This window comes from Poecilia formosa, unplaced genomic scaffold (assembly GCF_000485575.1).
Source record: "Poecilia formosa unplaced genomic scaffold, Poecilia_formosa-5.1.2 Scaffold107, whole genome shotgun sequence".
In the NCBI taxonomy this organism is placed as follows: domain Eukaryota; kingdom Metazoa; phylum Chordata; class Actinopteri; order Cyprinodontiformes; family Poeciliidae; genus Poecilia; species Poecilia formosa.
This window is the reverse complement of record NW_006800046.1, coordinates 1946123-1964993: the sequence shown is the minus strand read 5'-3', so window position 1 is coordinate 1964993 and position 18871 is coordinate 1946123. Positions and strand designations below refer to the sequence as shown.

At 40.3% G+C, this 18871-nt stretch overlaps 1 protein-coding gene across 1 annotated transcript in view; it reads left to right on the top strand.

The window, feature by feature from the left end:
- Positions 1-18661, top strand: part of LOC103143337 (collagen alpha-1(XVI) chain-like) — a 64866-nt gene extending 46205 nt beyond the window's left edge. Inside the window, exons 10-26 of the mRNA XM_007559820.2 lie at positions 5452-5487; positions 5585-5614; positions 5769-5789; positions 5958-6002; positions 7803-7835; positions 13549-13584; positions 13682-13711; positions 13866-13886; positions 14055-14099; positions 15142-15180; positions 15285-15347; positions 16217-16261; positions 16366-16461; positions 16557-16586; positions 17584-17628; positions 17750-17785; positions 17887-18661. Of these exons, the coding sequence (XP_007559882.1) occupies positions 5452-5487; positions 5585-5614; positions 5769-5789; positions 5958-6002; positions 7803-7835; positions 13549-13584; positions 13682-13711; positions 13866-13886; positions 14055-14099; positions 15142-15180; positions 15285-15347; positions 16217-16261; positions 16366-16461; positions 16557-16586; positions 17584-17628; positions 17750-17785; positions 17887-18027 (792 nt within the window). The 3' untranslated portion in view covers positions 18028-18661. The remainder of the gene's footprint in view (positions 1-5451; positions 5488-5584; positions 5615-5768; positions 5790-5957; positions 6003-7802; positions 7836-13548; positions 13585-13681; positions 13712-13865; positions 13887-14054; positions 14100-15141; positions 15181-15284; positions 15348-16216; positions 16262-16365; positions 16462-16556; positions 16587-17583; positions 17629-17749; positions 17786-17886) is intronic.
- Positions 18662-18871: the final 210 nt, after the last annotated feature.

The following is an 18871-nucleotide window of genomic DNA, read 5'->3' as shown; positions in this document are numbered from 1 at the left end:
GTCCAGAGAGTCGCATGTTCTGTTTAAATTAAAACAAGAGGACAATGTGCAGGCTAAGCAGGTTGTGCATTTGACGCCGTCTCCTGCTGCCGTTCTCGAACACTTGCTGACTGACTGAGAAACTGATTTACGCCTCATTATGCAACCGGTCTCAGTTGGGGTGTTCCTTCTGCCTATTAATTTTTGTCACTCACCTACAATAGGCAGGCTCTGTTCACAAATAGAATGCAAAACTCCAGACGCTTCATTATGTTGCTCCGGTGTGTGCTTACTAATGTATCAGGCTGCCTCTCTTGACTTCCTCAATGTGTGGGGTATTACCCGGGTTGGCACTCGTGGCTCACCATAGTGTTAGAGGAAGGAAATAAAAGTGAATTTAATTTGGTTAGATTAGATTAGAGCTCAGATTTTTTTCATTTTATTTTTTTCAATGCAGATATAAGGTCATTTACCCGCTGGATAAGAACGATTTAGAAGGGTGGATACCATGCACTTCTTCAGCTATCCCAAACACCGAGCAGGCTCATGAATTAATGTTATTATGCTAATAAACGGGCTGAATGTGTGCTAAATTTTACCTCTACTGCATGATCCCGAAGCTCAGTCAAGAGCCAATTTTCACCAGTGTTCATGTCATACCTCATCAGCTATTCTTCTGTGCCTTTTTCCCCCCCTCTACATCTGCGCTTCATGGTCGTGTGAGTCAAAAGGCTCAGCTCCCATCAATCTGCAAAAATCTCTTAGCAGCACAAAAAGGCAATTTCAGTGGTGCAGTCCCAGAATGTAGTTCCCTTTCTTTGGCATTGGTTTGCAGGACAAAGCACAAGTCGTACACGACGGGAGTGGATAAAAATTCAGGAAAATCTGCATGCTCGCGATTTGTTGCTAAGCTGCAGTCTTGGCTTAATCAAACATGGCACTTGAGGAAGAGGGCTACAGTAAATCATGTTAGCAAAAAGTCAGAGATCAATCAAACGACCTTGGCGCTACAATTTCACTCTGTGCATCTGTGCAGACGCTAATTAAGGCCAGCCTACGCAATACTTTTGTCAACAGCTACATTAGCAGTAGGTTAAGTGACTCATATAGTTTGCAGGTAATTGCCACATTCCAAACAGACAGTGCCAAGTGATGCTTATCTGGTAATTTGACACAACTTTAGAATATATTCTGTTTCAAATATTATTTGCTAATAACACGCTACCACATATTCATTACCACAAAACAAATCAAAAAGATAAATACATAAAAAAAAAAAAACTAAAAAAAAAAACTGGCATGACCAGGACAAAACCACCGAGAGAAGTCGTCATTCACCTGTAGCGTGGACAAGCAATAATGTTTCTTGCCAAACTTCGGCGTATTATCTTGTTCGTTGGCTGACATTCTAAGCACTGATAAATAAATCCACCTGTTTGTAGAAAGAAAGAACGTTTGGATAAGATGAGGCTGCATTCAGGACAACTCGGAAATACTGGGAAAAAAAAAAAAAAAAAAATTGTCCTATACTGATTTTAAAATCGGGTGTGCAATTAAATGAGACAAATCCATACAGCAATTCTAAAGGTTTGCCGTGGCGACCATGCAAACACAATCGAGGGTTATTTGACTTTGCAGTTTCAGAGTTATCCACAACATTGAAGTTAAAAGACAGCAATGCTGATTGGTTAATTGTTGCTAAAAAAGTCACTGTAATATGTCAAATCAGAAAGCTTAGAAAGACAGAGAATTTTATTTCATTTTGGCGTTTCTGGAAGGAAACTCATAAATTATATCAATGTCCGACTCCATTACCAATTTAGGCTCGGTGGCCATGAGTGGCATACTGTTGAGGCATCTCTCAGTCTAGTTCTTTTTTTTTTTTTTTTTTCCAACTCTGCCCATTTGGGGAAATGATAGTTTGTCCTGGCAGCTGCTGACAAGCACTGTCAGATCCAGATACACTGGGAAACACTGACTGTAATCCGTAAACATTGTCAGAAGTTTTGAAGGACACATTTTCAATCCGTGAGGTTTAACAAAAGCTCCGAAGTGATTCACTTTGTCTGAGAAACGTCTAGGTCACACTTTTGAAGAGTTACATTTGTATTTTAAAAACGATTAAGTATGCTTTTTTTTTTTCTTTCATTTTGATAGCTAGGCATCGTCGCCAGAGCCTCTCACATTTTGAAATTATTATGCCGAAAAGCTTACAAGGCCCAGCACAGTAACTTCGCCAAGTATTTGACAGTGACTTCAATGTCAAACCAATACAAATGTCCTAGTTCTCCCATCTAGAGCGGAACAAGCGCAAATATTGGAGTAAATCAAAAACTTCCACACTTCAATAATACTGACCTCTGTGATGTTAACATCCGCCAAGTTTAGAGAATGAGCTGTGCATGGGACATAAAGGAATAAACAATTTCTTTGCTTTAAATGCGCCGCGGGCCGTAATTCCACCCCGACATGTTGCTGCGTTTATCAAAACATTGTGGCCTCCGCAGTTAGATAAATCCAATCCAAGGCTTTCCGCTATCGCAATAAGAAAAGCTACAAAACTGTCTTGCATGACAATGAATTGGTTCAAATGCCAAAAATGGTTTCATAACTTTCTCCTGTTTGCTAAAAAAAAGTTTAAAAATGAAGGTTAGATGATCTAAATCAGGGTAAGGAGTTGCATCTATAGAAACAGCAAAACATTAATATTTGCATAGCTGTTTTACAACCATTAACTCAACAATCTCCTCACAACTTGTTGAAGACAGGTAAGATGCATTGACCTTACCTTTCTGGCCATGTGTTCTGGTAGAAATGGGTAGGATTAGGATGTAATTAGGTAGTTGTGATTATGGGATGAATCCAGGAGCGTGTCCATCCCCTGATGGTCACTTTTAACTCTCCCGAAATCTTCACCGGGAACAACAAGGACAGGAACATTAACTTCCCTCCAACATGGATGGTTCCTTCAACAGGAATGAATCGATTGTCATTCCTGTACTGCTGCATCAATGTGAGCATTTTAGACTCAGGTTTTTGGGTCTTCTCTTGTTCTGCGTTACGACGATCGTGTTCCCAAACACACTTCCTGTTGTACTTCCTGTCTTTACGGCGGTTTACTTAAAAGCATATCATTAATTAATGCACAAATCCTTCCTGCTAATGCAGCGTCTTGACAGACGCATTGTATTTTCCTAGCCTGTATTGAAATAATGAGGTGCCTCTTTCAATAAGAAACACCTTTACTCACCAGATGTCTTTCCCAATGGGACACAGTCTGTTACAGTTTCATACCGGCAGCGGTCTTTATACCACACACGATGGGCTCTACTCTGGATAAGTTGTTTTTCTGAAAGCCTGTTTTCATCTTGTCATGACATCAGAGGTCCTGGACCCATCTCTAAAAAAAAAAAAGAAAAAAAAGGTTCTGCTTCTCCACCATGTGTACACGGCTCAGTGCCCCAGTCTTTTGATGAGGTACAGCTAGCCGCTGTGGAGTCGGCCACAAAGTCGCCACTGGGCAGCAAAGCTTAACCTCCCCATGCACTTTACCGAGAGCACTTTACGTTTAGTCCTGTTTTCTGTTGGTATTTGTAATTCCAAGCCCTTTGCTTCTTTTTTTTTTCCTTTTTCCCTTTAAATACTTGGAGAGGTTTTGTCTATCCACGCTGATGATTAACCAGTGGTTTCACCAAAGTGCATCATTGATTTGGACTGATTTAAATATTTATACAAATGCAAGATTCAATTGCATTTAAGAGTTGCTTTCTTGAGGTCATTCAAAACAAATAGTCTGCATACATTATGATATGATGGGGTTTTTTTCGTTGTTTTTTTAAGACTAGGGTTTCATCACACACCCAATATTAATATGCACAAATATTAATCTGTCGTATGTAGGATACAGATTAGGGTGTGTCCAGACCTGCTTTGGCGCTAATAAAAGCCAACTAGTCTCTTCTTTTTAAAGAAAGACCCACTAAAATCTACAAAAAAGGATTGTGTATGATGTTCTTTTTGATCAAGAATAAAACAAAAGATTGTTTAAAGGAGGATCTTTTTAATGAACATAAATGTTCTTGAATTTTTGATTCTAATGTCCTGATTATAAAAAACTATCAAACTTGACAGAAACATCAATATTTAAAAGCTGTTACCTTCTAAACCACAAAGAAACAAAGTAGACAAAGAAACAAAGTAGGAGCAAACTTTGAGCAAATGAAATTCAATGAAACAATAAAGTAAAAGGGAGAAGTTTGTAGTATTTAATGTTCACTACAGATTTGACAGAAAACAGATGGTTCTGTGACCGCTTTGGCTAGCAACACACTCATCTACCACTGTATTAGGTCCACCTTGTAGTACTGGTTGAGACCATCTTTTGCCCCAAACTGCTACAATTCTTCATGAAATAGATTTAGCTTGCTTAGATAGTCGGGCACTAACAGCCATCCCACTTTCAAAGTCACTATAATCCTTCCTCTTGTCTATTCAGATGTTCACTTTTAACTTAATCTTCATTCTAGACTCTTAATGGCAACATGTGAAGTTGCCATTAAGAATCAATATGCAAACTCTAAACTTTTATATTAGGGGATGTGTTTGTGTGTACATTATTAGCTATCTGAATTAGTTAACAGCACTAACATCAGCAATATGAGCTCATAAGAGCACTCTTTCTTTTTTATTGCTTTGTAATGCAACATTGGGAATAAATAAAGTACTCCGTAGGCTTTTAGTAGATCTTTTTAAGCTGCGTTCAATCACGAATGAGAACATGGAAAGAGTGAGTTGTCACTGCAGCTGGTTCAGGCAGCCATTGATAGATACGCAGCGTGTGAGAGGAAGAGGGGAATAAAGGGAAGAGCTAGAATTACATGTTGTCTCTGCTGTTACAACCGTTCTCGCTCTCTCTTTCTCTGACTCGCTTTCGTCTCGGCAAGCTCGCATAGTCACAACTTCAGCATATTGGAAACTTCCTGGTGTGTGAAAGCCAGACTCCCAGAAACACGGGCTGCAGTAATTCAGCTTTAATTACCCGCTTCCGCCAAAAAAAACGAAAAACGAAACAAAACAAAAAAAAACAAAAAAAACGCTTCAGTTATTTATAATTGTTGTCCTTATTTGGTGTGTGCATGTGACTGTGATCATGTTTTTGTACCATCCTGCAGGAGCAGCTGGTCTGCTCACTCCGGTGCTGTGGGAATCAGACATTCCTATTGATCTCCTGTTCCCACGGGAGATGTGTGTGCGTGCGTGTGTGCGTGCGCGCGTGTGTGTGTGTGTGTGTGTGTGCCCACTTGCATACAACTCATCCTCTTTTAGCAGCATAATGTAGCAGCAGGGAGATTTTGAAAAGTGGAATTTTGTGCAACAGTGCCACTGTCAGGTGACAGTGGAAACTACAAGACTTAATTTCTTCATAAAGCCCAAAGCAGTGTTAATTTATTCTTTCTCTGTGTCTGTCTGTAGTGTGCTGGTTGTTTACTCCTGAGTAAGGAGGAAAATGTAAGGATCGCTGATCTTTACTTCTTTCTGTAAGATCATGTTAGGAATGTCAATCCAAGAGCTACGTTACCATGTTCCCTGTGTGTGTGTTTTTCAGGTTGTAAACCTTGGAGGAAAAGGCGGCCGGGTGAGTACGAAGGATGTAGATATAATGTGAAGCTAAAATGAATGAAACTAATTAATGGGAAGCAATTTGACCAAATAGCAACACGATACAGCATTCTGATTTCACGACACATTCACGAATAATCATCCATCCTCTCCATCTCTCTGTGTCTCAGGGCGATGGTTGCTCAGGTCCAGTAAGTAAACTAGTCATTTCCCACGCTCATTCTGCTTGCCTTTCCTTTTTTTGTTGTTTTTTTTGCATAGCCTACAGTGAGCTAGGATTGGCCCTTTTGCTTTTTCTCCTGCTTCTTGCCAAAAGTGATTTGTGAAAATTTGTGCCAACCAACTGTCTCTAACCTCAGTGCACAGATGGATCCAGGGGCCAGAAGGGCGAGAAAGGCGAGCCGGTGAGTGCCAGAGTTTTAGTCACAGGTTGCAGCAACACGTACCAGCGCTTTCCAATCCACCTAAACCTCCTTCAGCATTTTTGGATTGATTCTTATGCAGAGCCTCATTTTTCAGGCATTCAGCCACAGTATTAATTATGCAGCTGGAAACCCTGTTGCTCTCTGTGTATTTTTATTTTACCAGTAGAGTGTTTATTAACCATGCAAGAGTGTTAACGTGTGATCCTGCAGGACGAAAGTGGGATTTAATGAGTAAGCTGCAACCGACTAACATGCGTATCATACAAGTTGTAAACATATTTACGCCCCATCAACATTTTTTTTTTCACAGTTTGCGCTTTACAACTACAGAATTCAATGTAGTTTGCTAGGATTTTATGTTATAGAACAACATAAAGTAGGACATCCACAGAGAATGCAGCTCACGATTATTTAATCACGGTTAATTAAATTGAGCTTGTTAAATTTTTTTTGCATGTTTATTAAGTTGACATTTGCCTGACTTGTCAACTTAATAAACATAATAAATTAACTTGGATAAACCTACTTTGATTACTTCTGACCAATTAATGGAATATATGCAAATTGGATCACCTGTTCTGTTTGTTTTCCCCCCGACTTTTCTGCCACACTACACACTTTATATAGTCACGCTATTCTTTTTCTGGGCGTCACAGTGAATACAAATCCATGGGATTTAGATCCCTTTTTGNTTTTTTTACTTTTTTATCAACCTTAAGTATAATGCCACTAAGAGTCAACTTTGTATGGCTAATATCTAGACAAATGTGTTATCATCTTCATAATGGTAGTAACTCAGCTTGCTAGAGGTTTAAATAACAATACTATGCAAAAAAAGTAAACCTTCTGGGGAGTTTTACAGTAAGGTTACGTTGGCTATATCAATTGTTTGGTTGCAATTTGCAGTGGTTGTCTCACTGGCAAGGCAGCAGGATACAAGAGGTATAATTGACTCCTCTGACCCTCAGTACCAAACCCCATCTTCTGATGATGTCAAACAACCTTTCTTTGCAACTAGCATCAAATAAAGTTTGGTACGGGCTTGTGCGTGTGTGTGTGAGGGTGGGGGGTCACAGCAGTTGCTGCCTTCCTGAAATATGACAAATCTCACCCACAGTGTTTTTTATCTTGCTGGACTGTAAGCCTCTTTTCTTTTTCTTTTTTTTTTCTTTTTTCTTTATTTCTTTTTTTTAATACACTTTCTTGCTTTCAACCCTGTTTCCAACTGAAAGGTCATCCGGGCTTCAAAAGATCCAAAGTCTCCTTTGTGCCTTTTTTTTTTTTTAAGCCTTATGTGTGACTACTGGAGTTTTTATGATGAAGTTCAACACTACCTGTAAAATGGCTTTTCCCTTCTTCTCTATGCCACTGCTCTTATTTCTTGCCTTTGCTGTCTTGAGTAAAATTGCTTTCACTCAGCTTTTGCTTGCTTCCTTTACTTCCTTGTTGACTCTTGTTTTCCAAATCAATTTGCTATTCTGCACACAGCAGGGGGGGTCTATATCTTTACGTACCTTGGGGCTTATAGGATACAGTACTTCATGTTCTTCATAAGCTCATCCTTTTTTTATCTCTTAAAAATACAGTACAGAATAAGTCCTAATGACGCATCAGTGTAACAGAAATGTCTCCTGTTTTTTTTTCTCTATTGTTGTTTATCTGATGCAATGGACTCTAAATGATGCAAAATTTAAAAGGATGGACTGCAACAACTTCCCTGCGATACAAAAATGTCGTCTGATGACCTTCATTATTTTTTTTTTCTCTCTCCACCAACAGGATATTTTTGCATCCAAGGATCTTGCAGAAAAAGTAAGCCTCACAATTCACACCCACTCGCACACACGTGACTTAACATTGCTGCATTTTTAATGAGACTAGCGGGACAACTGGCTCCAGCTAAGACCGCTTTGTAAACTTTTCGGTTCACAAAGCGAAAGGAGCATGTTCCCAGTATGTGCTCCAGTTTCCTACTGCTGTCTTAGGAAAAAAAAACCCAAAAACAAAAAAAAAAAGTTTTTTTCCAGATGCACTAGAGCAACACTTTGAATTGAGTCTTTTGCTGTCTCTGAAAGCCTGTCCAGAGAGTCGCATGTTCTGTTTAAATTAAAACAAGAGGACAATGTGCAGGCTAAGCAGGTTGTGCATTTGACGCCGTCTCCTGCTGCCGTTCTCAAACACTTGCTGACTGACTGAGAAACTGATTTACGCCTCATTATGCAACCGGTCTCAGTTGGGGTGTTCCTTCTGCCTATTAATTTTTGTCACTCACCTACAATAGGCAGGCTCTGTTCACAAATAGAATGCAAAACTCCAGACGCTTCATTATGTTGCTCCGGTGTGTGCTTACTAATGTATCAGGCTGCCTCTCTTGACTTCCTCAATGTGTGGGGTATTACCCGGGTTGGCACTCGTGGCTCACCATAGTGTTAGAGGAAGGAAATAAAAGTGAATTTAATTTGGTTAGATTAGATTAGAGCTCAGATTTTTTTCATTTTATTTTTTTCAATGCAGATATAAGGTCATTTACCCGCTGGATAAGAACGATTTAGAAGGGTGGATACCATGCACTTCTTCAGCTATCCCAAACACCGAGCAGGCTCATGAATTAATGTTATTATGCTAATAAACGGGCTGAATGTGTGCTAAATTTTACCTCTACTGCATGATCCCGAAGCTCAGTCAAGAGCCAATTTTCACCAGTGTTCATGTCATACCTCATCAGCTATTCTTCTGTGCCTTTTTCCCCCCCTCTACATCTGCGCTTCATGGTCGTGTGAGTCAAAAGGCTCAGCTCCCATCAATCTGCAAAAATCTCTTAGCAGCACAAAAAGGCAATTTCAGTGGTGCAGTCCCAGAATGTAGTTCCCTTTCTTTGGCATTGGTTTGCAGGACAAAGCACAAGTCGTACACGACGGGAGTGGATAAAAATTCAGGAAAATCTGCATGCTCGCGATTTGTTGCTAAGCTGCAGTCTTGGCTTAATCAAACATGGCACTTGAGGAAGAGGGCTACAGTAAATCATGTTAGCAAAAAGTCAGAGATCAATCAAACGACCTTGGCGCTACAATTTCACTCTGTGCATCTGTGCAGACGCTAATTAAGGCCAGCCTACGCAATACTTTTGTCAACAGCTACATTAGCAGTAGGTTAAGTGACTCATATAGTTTGCAGGTAATTGCCACATTCCAAACAGACAGTGCCAAGTGATGCTTATCTGGTAATTTGACACAACTTTAGAATATATTCTGTTTCAAATATTATTTGCTAATAACACGCTACCACATATTCATTACCACAAAACAAATCAAAAAGATAAATACATAAAAAAAAAAAAACTAAAAAAAAAAACTGGCATGACCAGGACAAAACCACCGAGAGAAGTCGTCATTCACCTGTAGCGTGGACAAGCAATAATGTTTCTTGCCAAACTTCGGCGTATTATCTTGTTCGTTGGCTGACATTCTAAGCACTGATAAATAAATCCACCTGTTTGTAGAAAGAAAGAACGTTTGGATAAGATGAGGCTGCATTCAGGACAACTCGGAAATACTGGGAAAAAAAAAAAACATTTGTCCTATACTGATTTTAAAATGGGGTGTGCAATTAAATGAGACAAATCCATACAGCAATTCTAAAGGTTTGCCGTGGCGACCATGCAAACGCAATTGAGGGTTATTTGACTTTGCAGTTTCAGAGTTATCCACAACATTGAAGTTAAAAGACAGCAATGCTGATTGGTTAATTGTTGCTAAAAAAGTCACTGTAATATGTCAAATCAGAAAGCTTAGAAAGACAGAGAATTTTATTTCATTTTGGCGTTTCTGGAAGGAAACTCATAAATTATATCAATGTCCGACTCCATTACCAATTTAGGCTCGGTGGCCATGAGTGGCATACTGTTGAGGCATCTCTCAGTCTAGTTCTTTTTTTTTTTTTTTTTTCCAACTCTGCCCATTTGGGGAAATGATAGTTTGTCCTGGCAGCTGCTGACAAGCACTGTCAGATCCAGATACACTGGGAAACACTGACTGTAATCCGTAAACATTGTCAGAAGTTTTGAAGGACACATTTTCAATCCGTGAGGTTTAACAAAAGCTCCGAAGTGATTCACTTTGTCTGAGAAACGTCTAGGTCACACTTTTGAAGAGTTACATTTGTATTTTAAAAACGATTAAGTATGCTTTTTTTTTTTCTTTCATTTTGATAGCTAGGCATCGTCGCCAGAGCCTCTCACATTTTGAAATTATTATGCCGAAAAGCTTACAAGGCCCAGCACAGTAACTTCGCCAAGTATTTGACAGTGACTTCAATGTCAAACCAATACAAATGTCCTAGTTCTCCCATCTAGAGCGGAACAAGCGCAAATATTGGAGTAAATCAAAAACTTCCACACTTCAATAATACTGACCTCTGTGATGTTAACATCCGCCAAGTTTAGAGAATGAGCTGTGCATGGGACATAAAGGAATAAACAATTTCTTTGCTTTAAATGCGCCGCGGGCCGTAATTCCACCCCGACATGTTGCTGCGTTTATCAAAACATTGTGGCCTCCGCAGTTAGATAAATCCAATCCAAGGCTTTCCGCTATCGCAATAAGAAAAGCTACAAAACTGTCTTGCATGACAATGAATTGGTTCAAATGCCAAAAATGGTTTCATAACTTTCTCCTGTTTGCTAAAAAAAAGTTTAAAAATGAAGGTTAGATGATCTAAATCAGGGTAAGGAGTTGCATCTATAGAAACAGCAAAACATTAATATTTGCATAGCTGTTTTACAACCATTAACTCAACAATCTCCTCACAACTTGTTGAAGACAGGTAAGATGCATTGACCTTACCTTTCTGGCCATGTGTTCTGGTAGAAATGGGTAGGATTAGGATGTAATTAGGTAGTTGTGATTATGGGATGAATCCAGGAGCGTGTCCATCCCCTGATGGTCACTTTTAACTCTCCCGAAATCTTCACCGGGAACAACAAGGACAGGAACATTAACTTCCCTCCAACATGGATGGTTCCTTCAACAGGAATGAATCGATTGTCATTCCTGTACTGCTGCATCAATGTGAGCATTTTAGACTCAGGTTTTTGGGTCTTCTCTTGTTCTGCGTTACGACGATCGTGTTCCCAAACACACTTCCTGTTGTACTTCCTGTCTTTACGGCGGTTTACTTAAAAGCATATCATTAATTAATGCACAAATCCTTCCTGCTAATGCAGCGTCTTGACAGACGCATTGTATTTTCCTAGCCTGTATTGAAATAATGAGGTGCCTCTTTCAATAAGAAACACCTTTACTCACCAGATGTCTTTCCCAATGGGACACAGTCTGTTACAGTTTCATACCGGCAGCGGTCTTTATACCACACACGATGGGCTCTACTCTGGATAAGTTGTTTTTCTGAAAGCCTGTTTTCATCTTGTCATGACATCAGAGGTCCTGGACCCATCTCTAAAAAAAAAAAAGAAAAAAAAGGTTCTGCTTCTCCACCATGTGTACACGGCTCAGTGCCCCAGTCTTTTGATGAGGTACAGCTAGCCGCTGTGGAGTCGGCCACAAAGTCGCCACTGGGCAGCAAAGCTTAACCTCCCCATGCACTTTACCGAGAGCACTTTACGTTTAGTCCTGTTTTCTGTTGGTATTTGTAATTCCAAGCCCTTTGCTTCTTTTTTTTTTCCTTTTTCCCTTTAAATACTTGGAGAGGTTTTGTCTATCCACGCTGATGATTAACCAGTGGTTTCACCAAAGTGCATCATTGATTTGGACTGATTTAAATATTTATACAAATGCAAGATTCAATTGCATTTAAGAGTTGCTTTCTTGAGGTCATTCAAAACAAATAGTCTGCATACATTATGATATGATGGGGTTTTTTTCGTTGTTTTTTTAAGACTAGGGTTTCATCACACACCCAATATTAATATGCACAAATATTAATCTGTCGTATGTAGGATACAGATTAGGGTGTGTCCAGACCTGCTTTGGCGCTAATAAAAGCCAACTAGTCTCTTCTTTTTAAAGAAAGACCCACTAAAATCTACAAAAAAGGATTGTGTATGATGTTCTTTTTGATCAAGAATAAAACAAAAGATTGTTTAAAGGAGGATCTTTTTAATGAACATAAATGTTCTTGAATTTTTGATTCTAATGTCCTGATTATAAAAAACTATCAAACTTGACAGAAACATCAATATTTAAAAGCTGTTACCTTCTAAACCACAAAGAAACAAAGTAGACAAAGAAACAAAGTAGGAGCAAACTTTGAGCAAATGAAATTCAATGAAACAATAAAGTAAAAGGGAGAAGTTTGTAGTATTTAATGTTCACTACAGATTTGACAGAAAACAGATGGTTCTGTGACCGCTTTGGCTAGCAACACACTCATCTACCACTGTATTAGGTCCACCTTGTAGTACTGGTTGAGACCATCTTTTGCCCCAAACTGCTACAATTCTTCATGAAATAGATTTAGCTTGCTTAGATAGTCGGGCACTAACAGCCATCCCACTTTCAAAGTCACTATAATCCTTCCTCTTGTCTATTCAGATGTTCACTTTTAACTTAATCTTCATTCTAGACTCTTAATGGCAACATGTGAAGTTGCCATTAAGAATCAATATGCAAACTCTAAACTTTTATATTAGGGGATGTGTTTGTGTGTACATTATTAGCTATCTGAATTAGTTAACAGCACTAACATCAGCAATATGAGCTCATAAGAGCACTCTTTCTTTTTTATTGCTTTGTAATGCAACATTGGGAATAAATAAAGTACTCCGTAGGCTTTTAGTAGATCTTTTTAAGCTGCGTTCAATCACGAATGAGAACATGGAAAGAGTGAGTTGTCACTGCAGCTGGTTCAGGCAGCCATTGATAGATACGCAGCGTGTGAGAGGAAGAGGGGAATAAAGGGAAGAGCTAGAATTACATGTTGTCTCTGCTGTTACAACCGTTCTCGCTCTCTCTTTCTCTGACTCGCTTTCGTCTCGGCAAGCTCGCATAGTCACAACTTCAGCATATTGGAAACTTCCTGGTGTGTGAAAGCCAGACTCCCAGAAACACGGGCTGCAGTAATTCAGCTTTAATTACCCGCTTCCGCCAAAAAAAACGAAAAACGAAACAAAACAAAAAAAAACAAAAAAAACGCTTCAGTTATTTATAATTGTTGTCCTTATTTGGTGTGTGCATGTGACTGTGATCATGTTTTTGTACCATCCTGCAGGAGCAGCTGGTCTGCTCACTCCGGTGCTGTGGGAATCAGACATTCCTATTGATCTCCTGTTCCCACGGGAGATGTGTGTGCGTGCGTGTGTGCGTGCGCGCGTGTGTGTGTGTGTGTGTGTGTGCCCACTTGCATACAACTCATCCTCTTTTAGCAGCATAATGTAGCAGCAGGGAGATTTTGAAAAGTGGAATTTTGTGCAACAGTGCCACTGTCAGGTGACAGTGGAAACTACAAGACTTAATTTCTTCATAAAGCCCAAAGCAGTGTTAATTTATTCTTTCTCTGTGTCTGTCTGTAGTGTGCTGGTTGTTTACTCCTGAGTAAGGAGGAAAATGTAAGGATCGCTGATCTTTACTTCTTTCTGTAAGATCATGTTAGGAATGTCAATCCAAGAGCTACGTTACCATGTTCCCTGTGTGTGTGTTTTTCAGGTTGTAAACCTTGGAGGAAAAGGCGGCCGGGTGAGTACGAAGGATGTAGATATAATGTGAAGCTAAAATGAATGAAACTAATTAATGGGAAGCAATTTGACCAAATAGCAACACGATACAGCATTCTGATTTCATGACACATTCACAAATAATCATCCATCCTCTCCATCTCTCTGTGTCTCAGGGCGATGGTTGCTCAGGTCCAGTAAGTAAACTAGTCATTTCCCACGCTCATTCTGCTTGCCTTTCCTTTTTTTGTTGTTTTTTTTGCATAGCCTACAGTGAGCTAGGATTGGCCCTTTTGCTTTTTCTCCTGCTTCTTGCCAAAAGTGATTTGTGAAAATTTGTGCCAACCAACTGTCTCTAACCTCAGTGCACAGATGGATCCAGGGGCCAGAAGGGCGAGAAAGGCGAGCCGGTGAGTGCCAGAGTTTCAGTCACAGGTTGCAGCAACACGTACCAGCGCTTTCCAATCCACCTAAACCTCCTTCAGCATTTTTGGATTGATTCTTATGCAGAGCCTCATTTTTCAGGCATTCAGCCACAGTATTAATTATGCAGCTGGAAACCCTGTTGCTCTCTGTGTATTTTTATTTTACCAGTAGAGTGTTTATTAACCATGCAAGAGTGTTAACGTGTGGACCTGCAGGACGAAAGTGGGATTTAATGAGTAAGCTGCAACCGACTAACATGCGTATCATACAAGTTGTAAACATATTTACGCCCCATCAACATTTTTTTTTTCACAGTTTGCGCTTTACAACTACAGAATTCAATGTAGTTTGCTAGGATTTTATGTTATAGAACAACATAAAGTAGGACATCCACAGAGAATGCAGCTCACGATTATTTAATCACGGTTAATTAAATTGAGCTTGTTAAATTTTTTTTGCATGTTTATTAAGTTGACATTTGCCTGACTTGTCAACTTAATAAACATAATAAATTAACTTGGATAAACCTACTTTGATTACTTCTGACCAATTAATGGAATATATGCAAATTGGATCACCTGTTCTGTTTGTTTTCCCCCCGACTTTTCTGCCACACTACACACTTTATATAGTCACGCTATTCTTTTTCTGGGCGTCACAGTGAATACAAATCCATGGGATTTAGATCCCTTTTTGCAAAAACATAAATATATATTTTTTTGGACTTGACAATTGTGTCCAGCTGCCATAAAAAGTCTGTAGTTATATTTTTGACAAAATGTGAAAAAACCTCTGAGGTTTCCCCAATTTTAGAAAAGACCAGCTCCTTTCTCTGAGACTTTGTGTAAATGGGGCAATAGCCTCGTGGTGTTAGCCCACGCAGGCTACTGACTGCTTACTATGTTTGCTATGCTCCAGGTTGTGTGTGGGCGTGTGTGTGTGTGTGTGTGTGTGTAGTGTACGTTTTGTCTTCTTTTAGAGCCAAGTCATTGATCTTGGCCTTATCTCCGCTGATTGCCTCCACAGGGAACGGCTTCCAACCGGGGTCAGGCAGCTGGGTACAAGGTGAACAGTTGAAGAAACTTTTGGTGATTAATAATCAAGACGTAACCCCCTAATGATCATCCAATTAGATTCTAACCTCTCATTCTCTTGGTGGTTTTGTCCAGGGAGAAAAAGGTCAGAAAGGGGAGATCGGTCCGCAAGGCCTGACAGGAACACCGGGGAAGGATGTAGGTGTTTCGTGCTTGTTTTCTTCAACACATCTAGAGCAAGTCAGACAGTAAGGTCAAAATGCGGTTTTTACAATCGCATAAATAAGAGAGGACATCTCCGAGAGATGCTCACTCATCCTGCCGTGCGGTTGCTTTTATCAGGCCTAAGCGGATATTCGGTAAACCCATGCGGTACCGCTCTCTAAACTCGGGCTCTCATTGATATCTGCCCGCTCCTGTTGCGTTAAGTCAACCTGCTAATGCCTGTTAGATTAGGCTAGAGCAACAAAGCTTGCACAATCAATGCCGCCTCATTGACTGGGCCGTTTGTCTCTCACACAGGCAGCCGTCTATTCAGGAAGACTTAAACCTTTTAATCTCCCCCCCCTGAATGGTGCAATGAGCCCACGAACGCATGAAAACTTTTGAGGAACAAATTACAGCCTTAGCAGGGCGCCAAGAGATTCCAGCTGTTTTTTTTCTGGCATCCGACGAACTCACATTTAGCAGTTTTCTAAGCTACAAGCTTGTTGTAGCCAGATGGATTTGGTGGGGCAGGGGAGGGGAATAGATTTTGTTTTCAATTCCTCCCATCCATCTGACATTCTGAAAATGAATGCGCTCGTCGATGTGGCTTGAGTCAGGCAGGCAGAAAATATCACATGCACCACTGAAGACAATTCATCTCACAGGCTTTATGATAACCCTGTCTGTTTTTTCCTTCTGGTGAACGATGTTCAATAAAGTAGGGAAATCTAAAAGACTTGAACATTTCTATAAAGGAGACGAGCTCCATGTTTTCTTTAACACCAGCAGCGCTGGTTTTATTCCCTCTCAGAACGCGCTGATGATGTCACTCTCTTCTCTTGTCTGTCACCGTTTCCCAGGGTCGGGGAGGGTCCATCTGCGTCGTCGGCCCCAAGGGACAGAAGGTTTGTCTGCCTTAACTCTTGGGCTTTCCATCATCAGCCTGCCTGTCACATTCATGCAGCCCAGTTTGGATTTGATAGAACCTGCGCCGGGTTTGTTTTCCCAGGGCACTCCGGGATCAGTGGGTCCGGAGGGCTTAGCTGGGGAGCCAGGGAAGCCCGGACTTCCGGGTCTGCCAGGATTCGGAAAACCGGGTCCACCGGTGAGAGAGCACTTTTCCACGATAGAAGATTTGGTAAAGAAAAAAAAAGAATAATGCACTGAAGAGTAAATTGAATAATTTGCTTATCTTCACAGGGCCCTCCTGGTGATGGTAGAGGTGAGAAGGTAGGCTGTTTTCTTAAACTGTCTGATGAAATGAGTGACATGCTGCATTTGTAGCAGGTTTTAACACTCTTTAAAAGTGAAAAGAGATGTAATCTTATGTTTACTTTCTAAACAATTGTACACTTTGAATAATTTTTAACAAAAGAGTATAAACTTGGGTGAAACTATGCGATCGCATTTATCGCAAACAATATTTGTGCTGATCAGTGAACGCATTCACGTCCTGATGTTTGGACATCCAAAATGTAAAAAAAAAAAAAAAAGAAATCAATCTAGACCGAAAAATAAGCTTTTACAGTTGAGTCTGAGTTGAAAGCAGAATATTTGATTTCCTTTTTACCAACTCAATTCTGACTCCTGGTACATTGAATTGGAACAAATTGGTGGTGAGCACTATTAAATCCCTCCCCGTTCGGAGGGTCTAGATTAGATGCAATGGGACATAAGCAGTAGTTTGTTCCAGAGTTTTAATCTGGAGAGCACATCACAAGACATACTTCACGTTGAATAGAAATACTCAATACCATATCTCAATATTTTTTTTTATCATGTGCCACATAATCTCTTTACATCCTTAACAATAAATTGCCATAAAAAATAAAAAAAAAGGTCTAGTTTCTGGTATGTAAAGTGTAGCATAATAACAACCAAATCAATGTAGTTGCTAACATGAAAACAGTCAAATTTTATGACATTTGTCTGTGTGACACATAGTTTATTAAATTAGTCCAACTTCTTTTCTTTTCTTCTAACCTTTACCTTCGCTGTAACACTCAAAATCAAGAGTAGTTTTCTTTCTGAATCTATTGTTTAAAATAAATTGTAGTCATTAAGCAGACATTTTGACCATGGTGGCTAATTGAACAAGGGTAGAGAGAACCATGCCCAACTTTTCCTGCTCTTTTGGGGATCCTGCTGCCAGTTCCAAGCTAACCTTACTGATGAGATCAATTCATGTTTCATGCTATCATATTCAGTTTCAACTTTCCATTTACAGGGAGACCCAGGACCGAAAGGAGAAGACGGATTGCCAGGAGACCCGGTGAGAGACTCTTTTAAGCATTGATTGATATTCAGCAGTGCATGCACCGGCTTCCAACAGACTGTACTGTAATGACGAACTGGTACATCAGTGTTTGACAGGGATTCTGTTGTTTTCCCAGGGACCAAGAGGCCCAGGAGGTCCAAAAGGAGAGAAGGTTTAATAATGCCACATTAGCACAATCCTTAATCTTTTCATCTGCACGTCCCTGCGCTCCGATCAACACGCCGCGTGTTTAATTTGTGTGCAAATCTTCAGGGTGACCCGTGCGAAGTGTGCCCGGTGTTGCCAGCCGACGTCGGCAACACGGTGGCCTTGCAGGGAAAGCCCGGTCCTAAAGGAGAGCCCGGATCGCCGGGGATCGGAGAGAGAGGACTCCCCGTAAGTACACCAGTTTGACTTGCCGCGTAATGTATTCCGCACCTGCCGGGATGTTCCGTTTTACATTTTTATGATCTCGCTACATATTTTATTAGAGCTGTAGATAGGGGTGTGAGTCGTAGCTGACAATTGAACCCTGAGCGCTCGTGTGATGGCGTGTATATTTAATCTTTCTTATCGTTCTGAGGAAAAGCGCAGCGTTTACTTCCACCTCGGGGTTGTGTGTGCCCCTGTAATTCTTGCGGCGCTGCGGCAGCTTAACGGGAGAAGACGTGATACGCTGTCAAAAGTTTAGTCACCAAGATGAGGGGTTCGTTCGTTCTTTCCCTCCAGTGAGTCCAAATTCTATCTCTCTCTCTCTCTCTCTCCCTCTTTCCTCTCCCTCTCTCCCCCTTTTTTTTTTTTTTACCTTTTATAACTCCCACTTACTCCAGCAGGTGAAATGGGGAATGATTTGTGGAGGAGGGGTGATAGAATATAAATCTTTAGCCTTATGAGATTTTCTGTGCAACGATTTCCAATAGTGCCAGCATCAATCTGTCATACCTGGTTAAGGCAGAGAGAGAGAACAAGGTAGAGCAGACGAAAAAGGAGAGCTGCAGTGCTCTGGAAAAAGTCTTCGCCCCTTAAAGGTTTCTTTCTTGCTTGCATTTATGTCATACTTGAAAGTTTCAGATCATTAACAAGATGTTGGCATCGGAAATTGTATACTGACGGAATGCAAAAAAAAAAGGTGCTTTGAAATGATTTCATTTAAGTTGAAATTTCCTTGATAATTTTTAAAATAGCTATATTTTCGGTTCGGTTTTACCTGCCAGTTCCACAATTGGTTACTGTCAGACCTTCACTTAGCTCAAGTAGA